The sequence below is a fragment of the Carassius auratus genome, unplaced genomic scaffold (genome assembly GCF_003368295.1).
Source record: "Carassius auratus strain Wakin unplaced genomic scaffold, ASM336829v1 scaf_tig00005214, whole genome shotgun sequence".
Lineage (NCBI taxonomy): Eukaryota > Metazoa > Chordata > Actinopteri > Cypriniformes > Cyprinidae > Carassius > Carassius auratus.
This window is the reverse complement of record NW_020523638.1, coordinates 1,414,186-1,437,825: the sequence shown is the minus strand read 5'-3', so window position 1 is coordinate 1,437,825 and position 23,640 is coordinate 1,414,186. Positions and strand designations below refer to the sequence as shown.

Here is a 23,640-nt window from a genome sequence, read left to right as displayed (position 1 = left end):
GGCTGAGCAGGGACTTGGCAGTATGTAGAGATAATAGCATAGATTCTGTCACCTGCACGGTCTTCTTGCGCGCCTCCTCATTGTTTTCTGCCTCCTCATGCTCTTTACTGCCCTGCGTCAGGTTGGAGTAGTTGGCGAGGCTGCTCAGCAGAGAAGATACCATGGGACTGGTGTCCATCTCCTCCTACACAACACACACATACAAACTTGTAAATCTACAGCATATTCATCCAGAACCGCTTAAAATCATTAGGAAAATAGCACTACCTCAAACAGGGCCATGTGTTTCCCATCATACTGCTGGCTTTTCTCCACGTCACTGGTGCTGCTGTTGATAAAGGGGCTGCTCTCCTTGGATGTTGCATCTCCTGTGAACATACAATAATGAAACATAGTTTATTAGAATATGCGCTAGAATACATTTTACAAAGGGTGTAAACTGTGAAAAGGCTGTCTTACTTTCAGAAGGGTAAGATGCATTTAGTTGGACAAAAGTGGCAGTGAAGAAAATGTTACAAAACATTTCAATTTAAAATAAATGCTCTTTTGCTGATCTTTCTAGTTATCAAAAAATCTGCAAAAAAGCTCAACACTGTTGAAAATAAAAAATTATAATAATGATAATAAGAAACTTTTCTTGGGCAGCAAATCAGCTTATAATAATGATTTCTGAAGGATCATATGACACTGAAGATTGGAGTAATGATGCTGAATATTCAGCTTTGCATCACAAGAATAAAATCAATTTTAAAATATATTAAAGTAGAAAATGGTTATTTTAAATTGTAATAATATCTCACAATATTACTGTAGCCTTGCAGCCTCGGTGAGCATAAGAGAGCATATAATTAAAAAAACATAAAAATCTTACATAACCCAGACTGAGCAGTAACAGTAGTCTGAACAGAAGTGTACATCAGATAAAATAAGGTACACTATTTTATATATGTATATTTTAAAAGCAAAATGTTTCACAAAAAGTCCTTAATCTTAAATATATTTAAATATATATATACCCCATTACATTTATCAAAAGCAACATCAAACATAAAAAAAAAGAATAATCTATTTGCAATTTGTCAGACATCATTCCCACTGGATTTTCCTACATGTAAGATCAATGTCATCACATTTGCATGTAATAGTAAATAAAAGATACTGCAGTATCATCAGATACACCACAAGCGTGTTCAGATCAAAATGCTCTATTTTTGTATAAGAGCTTTGACTCACAGTATTTGCAGAACATCTTTTTACATCTCACACAAACTACAAGTGCTGTGTACAGTCCAATTATACCAAGTAATTGCATTTCCCTGTCTATCTAAAAGGAAAGAACAGGAAGGGGGTGAATTAATGCCACTGTCAAAAACCACAAAAACAGTGCATCGACATGTAGCACTCCTTGTGCATCAGTGTGTGTGTGTGTGTGGGTGAGGAATTCCAGGATTTCTACATACTCTTCCATAGCAACAACCCGGTTCTGAGTCTATTTTTACACTACCGCTTTCGGTTGCACATCCTTTATCACAGGAACCTTTGATCGCTTAATTCTGGAGCAGCGCAACATAAACCCTCACAGGTTCAGGGCAATTCTGCCGTGTCCCATAAATACATCATGCTTTTTAATTGTGTGTATTTCTAAATTGTAGTGTGTATTGTAATATCTTTAGCGCGCTGTCACCTTCCCTGCCTTCTCCAACATAATTATATGTGGGAGCATGCTCATTAAATGGCCAAGGGAATCCTGCCTCTTAGCATGCCCAGTTTAATCTGATGTATTAGTTTAATTAATCATGCTTCCTGGCAAAGTGTTGTACATTTTAATTTTCTTAGCATTCGTCTGCTTATTGACGTGCGACCCTATGACCTTTCAACACACAATTCATCACCTTGTAATTTCATCTGTCAGCGCTGAATCAATACCCCACCAAGCCCTTGCTTTAGCACTCGGTTCTCACTGTATATGTTTCTTTTCTCTCTAATATTTGAAAAAAAAAACTCCTACTTCTGGCTCTCTTGACACCCAGCATCCCACAACCCCGGCAGACCCACAATGTAATAAGCAATAATGAGAAAAAGATTGATAAACAGATTGAGATAGATCTTAATCTCTGACATCTTGCGCCCTGTGTGGTGAGATTTATAACAGAAGCTTTTGGTTTATTGTTACGACCCCAGAAGGGACTCGGAGCATCTGTAGACTTATAATAGGGCATCTCACAGATATCAAAGCTAGATGAGGCTGTCTGCTGATTCTGCTCTGCTGTCCATTTAATGTCTCTGCAGAGGCGAGAGCAGGTAGCTGATGCTTGTACTTTTCTCAGAGCTATTATTTCCATCCCCTTTTTTTTCCTACACATTCGTTGCACTATTAGAAGCATGCACATACACACCTCTGGCTCTCTTGGACTATTCTAAAGCAACACACATTATAAACTAATATCATATGTGATCAAATTATATTTAAGCAATATCACAGTAGCAAAACATGATTATGATACTGCTTTCATACAGTAGCTCAACAAATAAAAAGTTAATATTGTATAACCTACATTTGCTTCAACTTGCTTTGTCTATTTTTTACTAAGCCAGAGAAAGTACTTGAAAAGAAACATGCTGTTTCAGGGCAATCTGTTTCTACATGTTCTATAGTCACCTATTTGTAGAAGTATTAACTAAATGATAAATGAGTGGTGTTAATATGTCAGTAATATTGCTAATAGCTGAGATTGGTGAAATGATTAGTGCATCGGTCTGTGTTTATTGCACTTCTCTGTTTTTCAAATCAAGCAGTCACACTTGCATATCAGCATGATGACTCAGTCAAAGCCTACAGCAGATCAAGGAAAGAAATTCATGATAACTTTATGCATATTTCATATACACAGCCATCAAAGACTAAATATGTAAATGCTAATTAGTGACGAGCAAAATATGTAGGCTGAGTAAAGCCTTTCTGAGTGCGACATGAGCATGTTGTTCATATCTCAAGCAGTGTAGGTAGCAGCTGTAAAAAAGTTTTTTTTTTACTGGATTTGCAAATATAAATTGAAATAAAAGGCCATTGAAGAGTATACATCCATGATTTTAGTTTTTTATGTTTTTTAAACACACTTAAGTAAACAAATATTAGTAAGCACACTTCTTTTTCACAAGTGACTAGTTGTTGTCTGCTGCTTTTTACAGCAACAGAAATAAAAAGTATTATGTTTGGCAAAACAGACTGTCTTTCATATTTGTCTTTGTCTGACTTCTACAGTTCTGGCTTTCTGTTGAGCTAACAGTCTGTTAGAATAGGGCTCAGAAACATTTCAAAATAAATGTCAATGGTCAGAGTTAAGTGATAATTGTAACAGTGATAGTTCAATATCAGTATTTAATATGAAAGCATACAACTATTTAAAACAACAATAAAGCCAAGCAATAAAAAGTTAAAACCCTAGTGTACCATGTAAGCAAAAAAATCAAAAACTACAAATAAACAGCCATGTTGCTCAGATCCATCTGTTAATATGGGACTGTTCAGTGAAATTAAGACAGCACTGCACTCGTTCTCTCTAAGCACCTTTGCCTTTCGATAATCCACCGTTTTAAAATCTGCTTTTCAAAGCCCATTTCTGCTCATGACATCAAAGTAATCTGCTTTTTAATTTTTTTTTTATGTTTTGCCTGCCTCTTTCATTTTCTCGTCCACTTGTGTATTAACATTTAGTATTTAGTTCTTCATAACACATTTAGTAGGATCCATGTGCTGACTCTTATGACAAAGAAGTACACTTCAGCACATATTATGGACATACTTATTATTAGATACAACATTTATTTATTTTTTTTTAATGAAATGAAATTTTTAACAGTTAAATTGTATATAAAATGCAATTACCTTTAGTTGAACTAAGCAATGCTTTCTTGACCCACTTAAGTTGGACGTAAGAATGTCTTTATGTGTTATTTCATAATACTCATATAATTGAATGTAATTTCTATTGAAACTAGTATGTCATGCATTTAAATATATCTGCAATTGCACATTTGTTACGATAAAGTAGCAATTTAGTTAAATTTAAAAAATATTAACTTTATAGTTTAATTAAGTACTTTACATGGGATTTATTATGTTATTCAAAATAAGTGTACTACTTTGAAGCATGACAGAAGATTATCATTATATATATATATATATTAATAATTCATTATTATATATATTAATTATACATTTATTTTCTTCACAGGGGGAAATGCCCAAAATATTATTATTATTAATATTATTATTTAATTCTGATAAACTCTAAGGCCAGAAGTGGTCAAAAGTAGGTCTGTGCAGAGTCCATCAAGTGTCAATGAATCCAGTTTAGATGACCAGGGATTCAAGCTATTTTGGGTGCAGCCCCTTTAAGGACTTCATGATCTGAGAGCTTATAAATTCCCAGAGGCTGAATGTCATCTTTGTCAGCTGCTGAATTGAAGCACCTTTATCTAACTGAAGGAGAGAGAGCAGGTGTTTGAGAAGCCTGCAGGATTGGTTAGCTTGTGTCTCGAGCTCCTTGAGGCTGATTATATCAGGCTGTGCTGCTGTGTGGAGCAACCTCAATTCCCTTCACGACTGATCAGCAGAGATAGCCAGCCTGAGACAGAAGGAGTGGGATGGAGGCTTCAGTGTCCTCTCTGCATGCTAGGGTTGTGGTGGGCAACTGAAAACTGAATTTGATGAGAAATAAGCTATCCTTTAATACATGGCTACTGGCCAGTTTGCAGTTGGTGATGGTTTTCATCCCACTCCACACCTCCTTCATGTTGTTCTGACTAAGTTTGCAATCATGCTTGAGCTGTTATCATTTCTTCCCTTCCTCAAGTAGCATTTTCATATCTTCCTATATCCTCTTTGCCTCCCTTTGTCTTCAGACCACCATCTTTTGGCTCAGCAGGTCCTTCAGATCTTAAGTGATTCATGTTTTGTTGTTGGGGAAGACAACATGATCCTCACAAAAGTACCTCTGTGTCACTGTATGACTCATAGAGCACGTCTTATTTGGTTTACTTCAAGTACTACTGTAAAGCCTCCTCTACTTCCATTTTGTCCTGGTCGTAACAAGAGCTTGTTATGGTCAGTTTGCATTAAGGGAAAGATGCTGCATCCAGGAGTGCTAGAATCATATTAGATCATAGTTCTTGTTGGGTTCACTCACAGATGAGAAGTCTTTGATTTGTTTGATTGATTATATTTGATCATTGACTATGTTGCTTCCTCAGTACATGGTATAAATTTTTATAAAAGAGAGAATAATTATCTTTTATAATCCACTGCCTAGTGTTTTTAAGAAATGATTAAAAATATTTGTGCTTGTTGTTTGGACTCGGCTTATAAAGCGATCCAGTTCATGGAGTTAATTAAGTTGCAAGTTGCAGGTTGGTATATTTTGGTATTTTGCTTTCTTTCAAAAACAACAAGCATTTGGATTTGAGTTCATTATGGACTTTATATATATATATTTCTAGCAAGACGTGGCAACACTGATGAGTCAAAGTGTACCAATTGCCCTGTAATCTAATGCACTGCAACTCTAAACCATATTTAAATGTATTATTAACAAATAGGTCAGCACTTAAGCACTAAAAGGTGAAATGAAAACTGAATTTAGCTATGTGTGGACGTTTTGAAGAGCTAATTAAGGAATATAATTCACTCAAGATTTCATTAGCCAATGAATTGTCTGGGAAATCAACCCATAGTCTTGTCTTTATCAGCACAATGCTCTACTAGTTCAGCAAAAGGAGTTGTTTCGGCCCTAGTTTTGTCAGATCGAGACAGAAAATAGGAGCAGAACATAAAGACAGCATTAGGGTCAATCCTGGAATAGACAGAGTGAAAGAAATAACCCAAACAGGATTAAGCACCAGACTTCCTGTTTGTAACACAGATCTCTTTTCACCGCGATATTGGGTCACATCCCTTTAGTCTCGAGTAAAGTAGAAAAGAAACCAGTGATTGTATAAAAGATACTACTGTTAATTAAATAACCGCTGATCCTCAGATTCAGGAGCTTTGATGATAAAGGACAGTTGAAGACGTGAAATATTAAATATGGAATTAGAGCTGAAATGAGAGCTGAAAACATGGCTTTATTTTAAAACTCGTGGCGAAATAGAGACATTATAAGAGAAAAGCTTGAGGCATGTCACCTATCTTTCACAGTTCTCAAGTGTACTTAATGCTGCAGAAATTAACCTAGAGTATGGAAAATGACTCTTCTGAAAGGTCTGTTTTGGTGCGTATCTTTTAAAAGCTTCTCCTCTCAGTTGTTGGACTGAATATAGAAGCATTTATCCTCAAGCAATAAGTGCTGATTCATGGAGCCGGCAATGTGGTCTTGGTGACAAAGAAAGTAACACTTTGCCAAATGGCTTAATCCAAACAAACTTAATGGTGCAAGGCTTGAGTGTGGGCAAAACATCTAGACTGTCTGAATTCACGAGCACAGAACTGGACATATGGTGGAGATTTGTTTGAGAAGCCCTCTAGCGTGAGAAGACCAGCAGTCATTTATCTCTTGTGTGTATGTGCTATGAATGTCTTAAGGGGAACTAAATTAGTGTTTCAGAGCCAAGAGCTGAATAGTCTGGCAGCATCAAGACAGCTGACTATCGTGCTCGTTCATAAACGTTTTCAGGCTGGGGACCACCTCCCTTCACACACACACACACACAAAAAAAAATAACTCTCAACAACATGATAACAATTATCTGCCATTTTAAAATAGTGTTTTGAAAAACAGAAAGGAAACTGACAGACTAATTGTATGCACAGATTTCCCCCAAATTCATACTGTGATTATTTTTATGAATATAATCTTAAACAGTAAATCAGTATTCAGAATAGCGTCTGAAGGATCATGTGACACTTAAGTGATGGCTGCTGAAAATTTAGCTTTGCTATCACAAGAACTAATTTTAAAAGATGTTAAAATACTAAGCTATAGAAGCTTTCACCACATAATAAAAATATAAAAAAGATAAGTGCAATGTTTTCGGACTCAATTATGGGTTCATATCTCAATATTCTGACATTTTTCTTGCAGAATTGTAAGATACAAAATAAGAATTCTGAGTTTCTCTCTCACAATTCTGAGTTTATATCTATTAGTTCTGACTTCTTTTTTTTCAGAACTGCAATAAAAAGTCAAAACTTTAAGATAAAAGTCCCATATACCTTTTTCATTTTTATTTTAAAGCTTTTGTAGAAAACATTATTGTTAAATTTGTCTTATTTTTTACTTTTTTTAAAGGCTGGACTATACTACAAACTTTTGAAAGGATCCTATTATACTCTTTTACAAGGTCTTGATTTTGTTTTGGGGTTGCAGTAGAACATGCTCTCATACTAGGTTGTTCGAAAAACACATGATTTTCCACATATTTTACATTATTACAACACCTCTCCCCCCAGTCTGGCATGAAAGGCTTGATTGGTTCCTTTAACAAATGAAGGCCCGCCTTCTGAAATACAAAATGTGTTGTGATTGGTTAGCTGGGCCAGTGTGTGTTGTGATTGGCAGCACTCGGCACCTGGCCGGGAAATGCCATGCCTCTTACCATGACCGCCTGCTGCGAGCTTCAGTGTAAATATTGCATCAAAATCCAATTAATTTCATCATGAGTTAAACCCGGATGATTGTAACAACTCTTAAGTTTGTCTGCCTTGGGAAAGTGTCTCCCACATAGTGATAACACTCGTTGTCTTCTAAAGTGCAGCTCAACCAGGTCTCGACCCATTCTACTGTTTTTGTGATTTCACAAATCCCAGAAAATATGCATTGAAGTCCAAACGAGTCGTTCATTGTAGTTTTTGAAAAGTGATTTCTGTTAAATAAAATATCTCCTTTTGAATTGGACTTTGAGCTTTGTAACTTTGAAGATCTTTTTTTATGCTCAAACTGCAACATTACAGACTAACTAAAATAGAAAAAATGAAAAAGCATAATAGCGCCACTTTAAAATCTGAACAGGTTTTCAAATGTTCCAGGCATCATACACTTACCGGCTTTATAACAGAGACAGAGGAAAAACTGTCCATCATTCACTAAACGACTGAGGATCACACACTAAAAGACCTTTAAGTTGTTCCGATCACAACAAACTTGCTAGGAGACAAATGCAAACAATATGTGTAAAATCGGCTAAAATCGGCTCAGTCTGTGACCATCATTAACTAAGAGATTTTCTATTAAATATGTCAACTCTAATCTGCAGACTGGCTCTGGCTTTCACCAACTAGCATCGACTTATCCAAACTGTAAATCAGGGGTAAATCAGGTCAAAAATCATTTAGTGTATTCCAGCTTTAAAAATTCAGTTATATTGTTATAAATTATAATAAAACTTTAATATCTAAATATATATGCTGATTAGAATGTTGTGTAATGCAACAATACCCATAGCACACAAGTAACTCAACTAAAGAATGGCTAAAAAGAAGAAAAAGAAGTGTTTTTAACCTAAGCAATCCAGAAATAGTGATAAACTGAAACAGATTTGTGGAGAGCGATGGGCAAAGATAGGTTTTGTGTCTCAAGGTAGATCTACAACATATACAAAATTAAAAAGTTTACTTGCTTTTTCACCTTCACTGTGAATTACTTTTTGTGTGTCATTAGTACAGACATATAGTGCTCGTCTTGTTTAACTAAGATCATAATCGATGCAGAAATCCAGGTATTTTCCAAACAGTACGCAGGCTCTTTCATTCTTTACTTGTCTGTTTGCAGTGTGCCATTAAAGTCAAAAGCTTCTGTGGCAACAAAGGCATGTTTTTTTCTGTGTCTAAATCTCTAGTTGTTCACAGTCTTTGCCCTCAAATCCTTTGTGTAGTGTGTGTAAACATTATTGACACAGACCTTCATGTTCCCCGAGGAGAGCTCACCACCAATTCACTGACTCAAGCCTTACATAATGACCGTCCAGACCACAAGTCAGAAGTGCGGAGAGGACCGCAGCTGTGTGTGTAGACCACAGCCACAGGCAGCGCTGCAGCTGCAGACATCCTTCAGCACTGCCATTACAATCAACGTGAATCAGTGTAGCCAAACAAACAATATATATATGTATACAGTCCATATTTGCATATTCTGTGATTGAACTGTTACAGCATGGCCAGCAGTAATGGTTTTATTCCTCAATTCCTCAGTTTCATTGCTTGAATGCACTTTAAGCTGCTGTAGATAAAGTGTCTTCCAAATGAATAATGTATACCGTACACCGAGCCAGAATATAACTAGCAAGTTTTAAAGCATTCAATTGTGATGCATGAAAATAGAGTAAAATTTGCCGTTTTATGTCAAGATTGATTCAAGAACTCAAGAACTAAAAATGCTTTCTATAAGGCATTTCAGAAAGTCTGTTAAACAATTAGTTCATTAGAGGACACAGTTGATGTGGCTTACTCAGCTGCTATAGACTACAGTATATAAAGATATATAAATCTATAAAGATGTACACTACAGATCTATAAAGTTGTCTACGACTTACCTAAATGGTTCATCAATACAGACTCAATAAGGTAATATACCAATGTGAAACAGAAGTACACTTAGGCATACTTTTTTCTATATTTCTATTTAAATATAATTTAATGCAGCACATCAGGCCCAAACCATGATTATATCACTACCTCCATGTGATGGGTTAAAGTTCTTATGCTGGAATGCATTGTTTTCCTTTCTGCAAACATAACGCTTCTAATTTAAACCCAACATTTCTATTTTGGTCTCATCCATCCACTAAACATTTCTCCAGTACACTTCTGGTTTGTCCAGATGATCTTTAGCAAACTGCAGATGGGCAGCTATGATCTTTTTGGAGAGCAGTGGCTTTCTTCTTGCAACTCTGGCAAGCACCATGATTGTTTAGTATTTTCCCAATGGTGTAGTCATGAACATTAACATCAGCTAAAGTTAGAAAGGCTATCAGTTGTTTAGAAGTTACCCTGGGTTCCTTTGTTATTGTGTGGAGTCTTACAAGTCTTGCTTTTGGAGTGATCTTTGTTGGTCGACCACTTGAGTGATCAATAAATCTTTTTCGGAGGTCCCCAGAGATCTCCTTTGTTTGTGCCTTGATACACTTGCACAAACATGATCAGACTTTGATAGATCCCTGTTCTCTAAATAAAACAGGGCAGACAATGACACCTGAGAGTCATCTCACTGATTGAAACACCTCTGAACAGATGGATTCTGATTCCACCTTCAAATTAACAGCTAATCCTAGAGATTCACACACTTTTGACACTCACAGACATATTGTTTCAGAATCAGAATCAGATATTGGATCCTTTTAAATGTCAATGTATATATTTTGTCTCAGTTTGTTTGATTGGGTTTCTCTTTGTCAAGTTTCAGGACTTGTGTGAAGTTCTGATGATCTTGAGTCATTTATGCAGAAATATAGAAACTTCTAAGGGGTTCACAAACTTTCAAGAAGCACTGCAAGTTGTCATGCAACCTAAAACTATGGGTTTCATGTGGAAACATTTCAATTTTTTAAAAGTGTAGTTGGTCTGTAAAGGAACAGTAGTGAAAGTCTCTTCAGGTACACTTAAATGGCCATATATTCCATTGATACATGCATTATATAATCTGCATATAATCTGATAAGATTGGAAGTACACTACAAGTGCACATTCAATACAATTAAGCACACTTCTTTTTCACAAAGCTCTGGCTCACTGCAGACCTACAGAACCATGTTCTCTATAGTACAGACCAATAAGGCTCACTACAAAATAAAAGCCACAATTTGATGTGATAATGAAATTCCACTAAATATGGGTCCATTTAAGTAGCAGATTGTTTAAAACACCAGCAAAGACTAGATAAGCACAGGTTGTGTCTCTCACGTGGAAGATTTGTGCCAAATGGACACTTCACAATAGCTTTCAAAGGCTTTACTAGAAGTTTAGGATTATCCCACATGCAGAATTGGTGACCGTGACATGCCATTTATTGCATTAATTTCAGTAAATAGGCCACCTGAATGTAAGCACACACGTACAAAGGCACGTGCAAACACACAGCCACAGCTGTCAGATTCATTTCTGCAGATATCTTCTGCCCGGGGTACTGACACACAAAGTGGTGCAGAGCTGCAAAGGTGCTGCTGTTGGCCTGAGTAACGTCTCCTCCCTGCTTTTCTCTGTCTTCAGCTTCCTCCCACTCTTGCTCTCTGTCGCAGACTCTCTAATGAAATCCCCCAGCTGTCTCACACTGCAGTCTGCCACCTTTCATTCACGCTCCTTATCTGAACAGATTCATGGCCATATAAAAGTCCCCGCTGTACTGAAGCAATCTGAATACTTTACAGCATCGGTGCTCTGACGCAGCAATTTTTTAACACTTACAGCAGAGAGCGGTGCAATGTCAAATCTGGATTCTGAACATCCCTTAATGTCTAGGTTCATCGTTCCCAAAGACTTGCATTGACTTAGAGATGACACAGCATGGGAGTAAAGGGGGAACAGTCATTCTGAATTAAATCAATGGTTGCCGAAGGACAAGCAAAGTGTTGCCAGGGAACAGGTTGCTTAGTAACAACAAGGAGTTGACTGGAATTCAACGGCTTAATCACAGCATACCTTTACTAGCCCGTCCAACCATCTACTTCAATGCAGCAAGGTTAAACATCCACCCTGAGAATATTTATTTGCAAATTTGATGCACTCTTCCCATGTTTTATTTTGAACAGCATGTTTGATTGCACCTTAAAGACAATGTAGTTTGACATGATTTTACACAAATTATACATTCACATTTTTATTCTCTCGCAGACCTTTTTTGCTGCATGTAAAAAAAAAAAAGTACAGTAACCTATTTAAGTAAAAAAAAATATATATATATATATGTTATGTGATTTTAAATAAATCAACCTGATCAAATTGTTACATATTCACAAAGTCATCTTTAAGGGTAGGAATAGAAATAGTAAAAACTGAATACTGTTGATGTTATTAATATTTTGTTTCTATATGTGCATTATAACTCAAAGTTTTAAAAAGAAGAAATCTGATGCTTACTAAACCTGAATTTATTTGATCAGCAACAGAGTAAAACAGTAATATTGTAAAATTTTAATTTAAATCAACTGTATTTTATTTCAATATATTGTAAAATCCAGTTTATTCCTGGGATCAAAGCTGATATTTCAGCATCATTACTCCAGTCTTCAGTGTCACATGATCCTTCAGAAATCATTCTGATATACTGATTTGCTGCTCAAGAAACATTTCTTTTTACCATCAATGTTCAAAGCAGTTGTTCTGATTAATATTTCTGTAGAAACTATGCTACATTTTTTCCATTTAAAAAAACAACAACAAAAAAAACTGCATTTATTTGAAATCTTTTGTAACATTATGGATTTTTAATGTGGCTTTTGATCATTTTAATTTATCTATTTAATTATTTAATTAATTAATAATACTTGCACCTCACATATATCTAGAAATTAACTTATCTATCCTACATCTTATTACCTCTATAAAATCATGACTAGGTGGGCCAAGTTGCTGAATACTAAATGGGATTCAAATGCAGATGTGGGCAGTTGAATGTTAATATGTTCATGGTTGTGATCTCTATTTCAAAAGAGCAAGACAAATCCGGTGTTCCACAGCTCCATTTAAACTATCCTTGTAAAGTTATATGACTGTGCATTTGAAGATACTTATGAAAAGACATCATAGTGCTGGGTAAATGAAAGGCAAGGACTGACCCACTGTACAGCCAAACTTTAAATCAAATCAAAGTCTCTCCAGAACTGATATACAGCTATTGACACCCACGGACAGCTATTAATACAATAAGCCAGGCTGAGCATCTCTCTCTCTCTCTCTCTCTCTCTCTCTCTCTCTCTCTCTCTCTCACCCCCACAGGGTCACTCTTAGTGTGGATCAGATTTAATCTCCCATAATGGCACGTCTGGCACTGACATTGCATTCTCCTGCAGTCCATTCCACCATCTCCCGTCTATTCTATTCTATTCTATTCTATTCTATTCTATTCTATTCTATTCTATTCTATTCTAAGCTCCACATAAAAAGCACCACAGAAGTAGCATAAAAGTAGTCGTGATATTTGCGCTATGAATTTTGCAATTTACTCAAGGTGTTTTAAAACCAAACTTGTAAGACTTTGAAACATTAAAAGGGTGCATAAGCACCATAACCAAAGAGGGAGCAATAAAGCAGCTATGTCTGATTTATAGACAAAACATTCAATCCAAATGATTCATTGATTAATTGAACTGATTCTGAGTTGGGTTCAGCTCATTGACTCAATGATTCCGTCACAAAGGTTAGTCGCTCAATGGAGGGGAACATTATCAGCCACTCAGCCACAATTCATTTCTGTTTTCAAAAGTGTTATTATTCTTACTGTGTATGATTCATTCATGGATTTGTATCATTATAAACAAGCATAATATATAACAAATATTTTTTTTTTTTTTGTGTGTGGTACCAGCAACACTTGTGACTTCAAGGGGTCAGAACAACCCTAAGATACAAGTCCGAAAGTGTGACTGAGTTTCAAAACCTATAAGCCTATTGTTGGGGGTTCATTCAGGAAAGCTCTCTGACCTTCACCGTCCATGCACCTGCACACACACACACCCCTCTCTCTCTAGAGAGTTCCCTGAAGCTTAAGCTGTCTGTCAGTGTAGTCACTCTTATTGTAGAACAATTTCTATGACAAGATCCTTAATTGCCCACACAAGCAAACATACACACTGACATGCAAACACTCAAACCATTCCTAATGTTTTTTTTTTCTTGTTGTTGTTAAACTGAACACATGAATGCATGAAAAGGTTGGAAAGAAATTAAGAGTTGGTTCCCATTCAGTAAACAAACAAACAAACAAACAGACGGACAGACAGACAGACAGAGATGGCATTTAGCTCAGCAAACACAGATCTCTATCTTTTTCTCTCCATGCAGTCTGACCTACATAGTGGTGCATGGTGCATGCAGCTGCTACAAGAATACACACACACACACACACACACACACACACACACACACACAATCAGATATGCATGTAATGCACCAGACATAATGTGCATTCATGATTAAAATCCACAAGATTCATTCAGATTTTCCATCACTATTGTGATTCCTTCAAACATAAAATATTCTCCATGGAGTCACATGAATTATGTGATTTGCTGCTTATCTTAATTACCACTGTTGAAAACATTTAAGTTATGCTTAATATGTTTGTAGTAACCATGATGTCAAATGGTTTAACAAAATAATATCCATTCAAACAAACAAACAAACCAACAAACAGGGAAGGGGGAGCAACAGACATATTATCAATAATTTACAATCTGAAAGAGAAAGAGAAAAAAAAAGGTCATTCCTTTAGTTCGAAATGCTGAAAGAAAAACATTGCAATGCATCAAAAGTACCAGGTTTAGCCACGATAATTCGTGCCATTGTACATTCACAGGCCTCTATCCCAAGGAGGCTGTGAATCCAAAATGTTTTTGCAAGAATCTGCATTTTCATGGGTCAGTATGCGGGACAGTCTGAGACAGTCTTACATACTGCTACTCAACAGGCCAGCTTACAGAGATCAGCACCCGCACAAGGAACTCCAGCCAACTGAGCAGCTATTAAAGGTTTGTCCCGCACAGTGGGAGAGCAGGACAAAGTGTTAAGAGCCAGTACTGGCAGACTTCAATGGCACACGGTGTGAAGACAGTCCTGTTGAAAGAGGACATGCTTTTGGTCAAAACACACAAACAGAGCCTCTTTTCGCACATGGGATTGGACGTCATATATCTCTGTCTTGTGCATGAACATGTCAACTGCCACAAAACCCCAGGCACAGCTCCGCTTAGAAATCAGTTGTGTCTGTGATCACGTGCCATGTCATAAATCATCTTGCCCTTGGAGATCATGTTGTCTTTATCAATAAAGCCATTCATATGCAACACAAAATGCTGTGGAAAAGGTCACTAGAGATGACTAAAGATTAAACTGTCATGCAACATTAATGCTGACTGCAAAAACAAGCTACTAATTACATTATTATTGTGTAAAATCGAGCATGATTTATGCTGATTGGAACAATATGAATGTCAAGGTCAAAAATGAGCAATACTGCTGTTGCTTTGCATATATTGCATGGATAAGCATGACTCTACATGCGAACACACACAATGCCAAGAGTATAAAAGACTGACATGTGCAGACCATTAGACCATCATAAATCTCATAAACAAAATCCATAAGAAATTCTCAACATTATCTGATAAAGGACTAAAACACAGAAATCTACAGCAACGACTTTCCTATTTAAAGAGGATAACAAAGTAAATCGGAATGTAAACCAATGCAAGAGAGAACAGAACCAAGAGAGACACGCATGAAAACCGGCTGAGGGATTTAGTACAGTTCCAGATGAGAAAGGAAATCCTCGCCCTACTCAGAAAGGAGAGAGAGAGAGAGAGAAAGAAGGGAAAGAATAGCAGATTAAGAGAGAGAGAAATGGAGAAAGCATACAGTGCGCTTGGGGTGAAACTGACTCATCCAGCACTCACAGGGACAGCATGTACCATTTCTTCATTTCCATCTCTGCTCTCAAGGTAATTTCTTGTTCTCAGCAGTGTATGGACAAATGTGACTGAATAGCTGAATATCAGCTGTTTTAAGGCCAAGCAGTTGCTTCGGTATAGTCATATTATCAACAATTCTGAGAGATTTCATAAAAAAGTTTCATTGTCTATTGTCAATTCACATTTCACAGAGAAGCCACTTTCAAACCAGCAGCTTTCTGTTGGTTAATGAAGCAAATTCATTTGACCAATTAGAACTTGCTGCAAAATCTTCATAGGGAAATCTTTTACTCTCATGTGACATTACCAATCACATGGATTCTTATAAAATAACTACCTTTTATGAAAATATGCAAACAATGGTAAATGCAACCACACCTTCAGAGTACAGAGTACTGGCATTTTGTTTCTCAATGAATGAGCATTTTTGAATGAATAAGTTGAGAGAATGATTTAATGACTCAGAAATGTGAAATGACACATATTACTCTTTTTATTTCTGACAGAGAAAGATATGCTAAAAATAGAAATAGTATACTAGTGTGTGGAGTTGAATTCGGCATTCTGAAAATCACTTACTGTACTTCATTCCTGAATGCATGAGTTTTTGTGCATCACTAATGCACAAACTGACAGTCTTAAACCAAGAAACAGAGACAAATGATGTGATCCAAACAGGGAAAGTCCCCAGTGCTGATGGGCTGTCACATCAGTAATTTTTTTATATTGCATCATTAGATTTAAGGACCAGAATTATCGGCCTATTTATCTGAATAATCAGAAAAGACAGAAAATTAATGCGTGAACAGAATTAGGAATTCAAGCCAGCATCATCTGCATGAGAATCACAGCTCAAGGTGTACCTCACTCTTTAATTTTAATTGTGGGGTATGCAAGAATCATTTCATTACTTCTTCAAGGACACTGCCTACTATGATTTGGCTCTTTAGAGTGAAACTTAATGAATTCTTGATTTACTGCAGGAATGTGAAAATAAAAAGAGCAAACAAATATACCTTAGACACTACCTCCAACCATCAGAAGCCCCAGACAGACTTCATTCTTCTCAATCCAGTGGACACAAATAAAGAGACCCTGAGGGTATATTTGCGTATGTGTGCTTGAATACATAGGATTAAAACATTTTGTAGATTAACAGCACTACATTCTGTAATATGCAGTCACACAAGGCCGAGATGTATCACTCACTCTTCTATGGACATTACTGTAGTGAGTGTTCATGCATAACCAGCAAATCAAATACAGAGAGAGTGTGTGCTGCCAACTCTCTATGGCTACGTTCACAACTTCACACAGTCAGTGTTTGGGAATGAGTAACATGACCTTACAAATAAGTGATTCTTCAGTTGTCCTGTTCTTACAATAGAAGCATGTGTGTGTGTGTGAATATATGTAGTTCCTAAAGATTACAAAGTCTTTTTTGTGCATGTTGCTCCCTGTTACGTATATAATGCAGTTTCTTTATAACTAACCAGTGTCTCAACAGCACATGATTAACCTACATATAACTTCTACACTGCATGAAGTCTCATCACTCCTTTTCTCTTCAGACTGGTGTTGCTGTTCTTTTCTTATACATGTCTCACCTCACCGCTTCTGCCCTCCCCTCTGTTCTCACCCTAAAATGGCTTCCCAGGCACCTGCTAGAGACCAATAGCCACGACAACTTTACAAAACCATCCATCAAGGGCAAATACATCAGCAGGATTACGGGAGGGCATATAAAAATCCTTTATGTGGCATTAGGGAAATATTCTTATATAATGTGTGGCCTTTTGCAGTGACATAATCCTCACTACACTGCCACAATTACATAAGAACTACATCCCCCTGACCCTAAAAGACATGAATTACACACCTACCCCATGACTTTTTGTGGTTCTTTTTATTTCCTGATATGTAAATCATTTTTACATCTGAAATCGAAATTCATTTGAATACAAATTAAAAAGCATTCATTTTGAATTTGAATTACCGCTCTGCATCCTGCTTGCTACCTAAAATATAACCAATTCGGTTATGAATTTCATATGAGCCTGAAACACACAAAATGCTAATTAAGCTACTATAAAAGAAAGCACTCACTATAAATACAACTGAAACTTTAAAATGCCGTAAAACATAACCAGATGTTCTTAAAAGATAAATCACAACCAATTATCACAACAGTCTACTTGTCAATGATTACAATAGCCACCCACATATATTTTTGTTCATAAACATCTGACATCAACTCTGCATGGAATAAAGCAATGAGCTTACAGGAAATATATTTTCCTGCCCGCCTTTTTGTAGCTTGTCATGATTGTGGCAGCTTGTCTGTCAAACACACTCACACTGCGAGCTCGAGATGCTGAGAGAAGCTGTTGTTAACACATGACGTGCTGATTAAAACCTTACATCAAACACTAATCTTGTGTTCTACTGAATGTTTATCAAGGTAATGCCACAGTTATGAATAACCTGCAGTGAAGTGTAATAGTATTTACTAGCATCTGTGTTATAAATATATTTTGTATGTGTATGTTTATGAGGTAACATTGAATGGTGCTGTTTATAATGTAGCAGAATGAATTACTGGATTCATAGTCAGGGTTTTTTGTATGGAGTATTGCATTACATTATGAATACTGTATGTTTTGACATAACTTATGGCTTCTGGCAGCTCCTTTTTCTCAAAGAGAGAGTGCAAGGAACCTGAACATGCATTTAAATTGGTTCTGTTTAACTCAAAATATTTTTTTACATGAATGAATCAACCTGAATGCATTAGGTTACACCAAGGAAGTCATGTTAGGAAGAAATTGTTGGTTATATAAGTCTTATACCAATGCCCAAGCAATTAAGTTTGCTTAAGAACAAATAGTTCTGCCTTTTCCTTTAATGTCTGTATGGTTTTTGAGGACAGCTAGTGCTCTAGATGTTCCTAAATTAGGGTGGTCCTGTTATGTTTTAATGTGTCTGCGGCTGTTAGAACAGGTCTGCGCCATCTGGCCTGACGTTCACTTGACCTGAGACTTCACCACAAGGACAAGCAGCTATCACGCTCTACTCAGAATACTCTTAATATATTTATTTTCCATCTTCCTGTGTTCTCCTTCTTACACTGCAGTATATAAAATTAAGCCACCCATAATGTATTAATAAGAAACACACACACACACACACACACACACACACACACACACATGGCCAAATGCTTGCAGTAATTATGATTTCACAACTTTACTGTATTTTCAATAAAATAAATCCAGAATAAAATAAAGTGAGACTTTATTTAAAAAATTGTATTCATACAAAGATAAATGCTTTTCAGTGTCTTTAAACCGAACCTGTTCAAACCATGGTGAGAAAAGTTATCTATCATTTGGAGCTGTGATTTAATAGGGTCTTTATTTTTCTGCTGAAGGCCATCAACAATTAATTTCCTTCTGCCTCCTATCCAATTTCTCAACTAATATAGTCCAGCCTTCTACACTGCTAACAAATGCCAAAGATCACCGGTGTCGTAATGCAATCTCAAACCTCATTATCCACTGAGAGAAAGCACCTTAGGTCCGAAATGATCTGGTGCGTCAGGCTTCTCTATGAGCGATGTAACTGCATTGTAACAGTGATTGTCATTAGAACGCACATTATCTGTGAAACTGCTGAAGCTTGTGACTGAAGTCAGCATTTCACACAATGCTGCTTGGCTGTTAACTGATAAATTCATTAGAATGACATTCTCTTCACTGAAAATTCATAAAGCTGACAAGTCTGTGATTTTAAGATCCTGTCAGATGGTGATATAGTGAAAATAAATATTTACAGCCAAACATTTTCAGTTTGTACAATGGTTGCAAGAAAATTAATTTAAAGTGGAATTCTTGTTGCTTTTTGATGAATGGCTATTTTTTTCAAGAAATGCTAATCTTAAGAAAGCTTAAAGATATGAGATATGGTACCTAAAAGGTATGATACCTAAAAAAAAAAAAAAAAAAAAGAAAGAAAGTAAACTTTTCTGGGTAGACAAAATTAGACAAAAGAAAACGAGTAAACTGATGAACAGGTGAATATGTAATTATGTAATTAGTAAAGTGAATATGAAATAGAATATTGTGATTTTGTTTTGTTTTGTTAAAACTTACACACCAACATTTTTAAATAAAGCATTTAGGCTGTAAAATGTTGAATTTATTTCTATATTTATTTACACTGATCTTAACATATTGAATCATATTGAAAAATTATTTTGTAAATGAAGTCATTCTGCTTCTAAACTTAATTTAATTCAATGTTACTAGCCCTAGTTATTATTTGTGAAATTTATTAACCATTTCTCAGGGGAAATTGCTTCACCGCCAATTTTGTCAGTGAATATATATTTGTTTGTTCATTCATTACCATTGAATTATTTCATTGTTCAATAATATAAAATGTAATTTGGTTTACATTTAAGAGAGAATTATGCCTGCTTTGTATTCCCTTCCTGAATGAGAATGACAGAACAAGACTGTTTTGGGACAGCTTTAGCTGGTGAGCTTCCAAGCATGAATTTTATGACCAAATAGACATTAGTACCACTGCAGTACTGTCCCTACCCCCTGATGGGAGGAGGAGAGAGAATTCAGGGCAGCACTGGAAGGAAGCGAAGCAGAGAGAGAGAGAGAGGGAGAGAAACCCTTTGAAAAGAAGCTAAAGCTATAATGCAGCAGTCTACAGGCAGCTCTACTCATGTCTACACGAAACAGATCAGTCCGTCAGTGATACAGGCCCAGAATGGGTTTGCATTCACAATGGTTTCAGAACCACGGAGAGCTCCACTGAAACCAGCAGTTCAATCAGCATTCATTTCAGCACCACGGACAGAGTCTCTGCTACAACCACTGCAATCCAATCATGACACTTATACGACGGTGCATTTAATAAGAGAGCTATTCGCTCAACAGCCTCAATTTGTAATTTGTGTGTGAAACACATAAAACGTTTCAGCACTCATAATGAGTGCAGGTTCTGCTGTACTGCAGGGGGCTGATAAGAACGAATGCGAGAAGAGGTCAGGTATAAGCTAATTTAATTCCTCTCTCATAGGCTGCATCTGAGCTGTACCTGTAGGCACGAAGCTCTTTTATTGACGGGGATCTTGCATCTAAGACCTTCTTCCCCTTTTCCAAGAGGTTAACAACATGAAATACACAGAAGGTCTGCTTTTGTTAAAACACTCCAATTATTCCAATTATTCCCAATGATCTAAGAAACAGGGAGGCGAATCCACTGCCTGCAGAAAATAAATAAGATTAAGCAACAGAGAGACAGAGTGAGAAAAGAACAGACAAGCAGAAGAGCTTGACAGAGGCGCAGTGTTGTCCGACACTAAGAAAAAAATCTATAGAAAAATTTACTGGTACTGGTATTTTTTTGCAAGCAGATCTTCAGTTAATTTTAACCCTAAAAGCAACACAATCAATACAATATGCAAGTCAAAATATGGGTAACATTTTTCAGTCTATTAACACAGAAGATTATACCTGTTTAACAGTCTTTTTCAGGGTGTATTCATGTATTATTTAGAAAATCTAAACACACTCATACACATACACTGCTGTCAGTACTTCCTCCGACAGACACAGAAAGCATTATCATTCTCCTCACAGCAACCTTGCAGCACGAGCCTTTGCCAAAGCTGCACACACACACACACAAAAAATGTACAACCATATAATTATTTTGAATGCTTCTCTGCCACATGCACACAAACACAAAAGCATCACTGATTATGAGTACAAGAATATTTGCAATCCTTTTCTGACATATTGTATCTCCCACACACTGACAAGCAGTTTTCAGTCATTGGTGCATGGTTGGTCGCACACACACACACACACACACACACACACACACACACACACATGCTCCAGCTTGAAGTGGTACCATCACCAGTGACTGGTAAAAGGCAAATTTGCTCATCTTCTGCGTGTGCACACACACACACACCGCACACACACCCCCAATAGCTGTTGCAGGATCAGTCCACTCACCCTGACTGTTGGGTCCCCCATCACCCTCTTCACATTCGGTGAGGTTGTTGAGCATTTTGGAAGCTCGAGCACAGATTCCCTGCTAATGCTAACACTGCTGCTGTGTCCACCAGCAAAGGCGTGTACCAGCCTCACACGGACAGAAGAGGAGGAGAAGGAGAAGGCTTGTGGTTCTCTGCCTCTCTCCTCTCAAGAAAGTGAGCAGTGCTGTGCTCCGGCAGACTGGAATCCTCTCTGCGTATTGACTCTCTCTCTTTTGGAGGAGGGGTTGGTGGGACAGAGAGAGGCTGCAGGGATGTAAATGATGGAATGCTTAAGAGCACATTTTTTCTCTCTCAAACACTCACGCAGCATGTCGTCTCTTTCTCTCGCTGCTTCTTTCTTTGCTACGCAACCACAGGCTGCCCTTGCCTCACCATTTCACTCACAATGCAGTGATCAGGAATTGCCTTTGCTTACATATAGCATCTGTTGCAGTGTCTATATCATCACCATGTCAAACTGTATTCATATCAGAAAAATGTCACATCAAAAAAAGACTGCAGTTGGTTGTGGTTCATTCTCGGGTTGTTTGCCTTAAGAATTCACCAACCCAAAAAGAATCAATCTGCATTTTACATGTAATTTTGAAAAAATAAATGTGCAAGGCTATAATGGCTGGTTGCTAGGTTGTTGCTAAGGTGTTCAGAGTGGATTTAAATATGTTTATATGGCAGTTCTGGTGGTTGCAAAGTTGTTGCTATGCAGTTGCTAATCTGTTCAGGATGGTTGCTGATTTGCAAGTCTAAAAGTTAGAGATATGAATTTTTGTTGTCCTTCTTTGCTGAAAAGACCAGCACAGCTTGTTGTGTAATTTGCATGATTTGTTTTAGATGTCCAAAGCTTAAACAAACAAACAAACAAATTACCCACCACCAGAAAGCACCAAACCAATACTTAGGGTTTCCTTTTTTGGTAAAACTGCACAATAAGGTTTCTTAACATTAGGTAATGCAACAACTAACATGAAAAGAAATCTATAAATATAATATAATATAATATAATATAATATAATATAATATAATATAATATAATATAATAAATAACAGAATTTAGGGTTTTATTTTCTTGTAACACATTTTCTTAATACTAGTTAATCCATTAGTAAACATGAAATAATAACTTTTTTATATATTGTAAAAAGGATTTTTATATAATAAAAATATAATCATATAATAATTTATACAAAAATAATTGTTTATGTTAATTTTCATATTTGATAATTTGTTATATATTCATAACATAAATGATTTGTAAAAAAAAACAAACTATTTTTCATAGACAACACCCATATGTATTAATAATTTTAATAAACTGAACCTATTTCCTTTTCTAGAAAACTGGATTTGATTTCAAAATTACACAAGGGCATCGATATTTCAATTCTACCATGAATCAAACACCTCGACCTTCTGACCTAATGTTTCTATATGTGATGAAATACTTATGAGGCATAAGCCATGTAAGGAATGATCGCCAGAGGCTTTTACAGGCTCTATGTCATGCTACAGGTTGTGGAGAGGCTTGTGATGTGGAAATCTTGCTTTCTGCTGTCTTTCATACACACTTTCCTTCTGCCCTCAGAGGCAAACTCCTTCCTGAGAGCTTTCCATAAATACAGAGAATAAATTAAGGTATGGGAGATCTGAAAGGTTTTTTCTAAAGTGCAGGATGGTGAGAAAGGGCACACAGGAATGAGGGACACGCAAATGGTTAGACACATAAATGATAGATCTGCTCAGAGTCAGAGACAAACATTGATGGATAAAAGCCACTGTGTGAAGCTGGAGATACAGAAATATGGGGAAAGCATAAAACGTTCTTATATATCCCATATGTACATATGCAAGTCCAAAACGTCTGAAACCACACCGAATTTAAAATCTAATTTAAACCTAGAAATAAACAACGTTTTTAACAATTTAAAGAAAGAAATATCATTACTTTA

At 36.5% G+C, this 23,640-nt stretch overlaps 1 protein-coding gene across 2 annotated transcripts in view; it reads right to left on the bottom strand.

Moving 5' to 3' along the window:
* Positions 1-22,002, bottom strand: part of LOC113070727 (solute carrier family 12 member 5-like) — a 40,133-nt gene extending 18,131 nt beyond the window's left edge. Inside the window, exons 1-3 of one of the 2 annotated variants that reach the window (XM_026244136.1) lie at positions 21,654-22,002; positions 268-368; positions 53-184 (exon numbers count right to left, since the gene is read on the bottom strand). In XM_026244136.1, coding sequence (XP_026099921.1) covers positions 53-184; positions 268-368; positions 21,654-21,708 — 288 coding nt within the window. In that variant the 5' untranslated portion in view covers positions 21,709-22,002. The remainder of the gene's footprint in view (positions 1-52; positions 185-267; positions 369-21,653) is intronic. The other variant, XM_026244137.1, reaches the window with a different exon arrangement.
* Between the last annotated feature and the right edge of the window lie 1,638 nt (positions 22,003-23,640).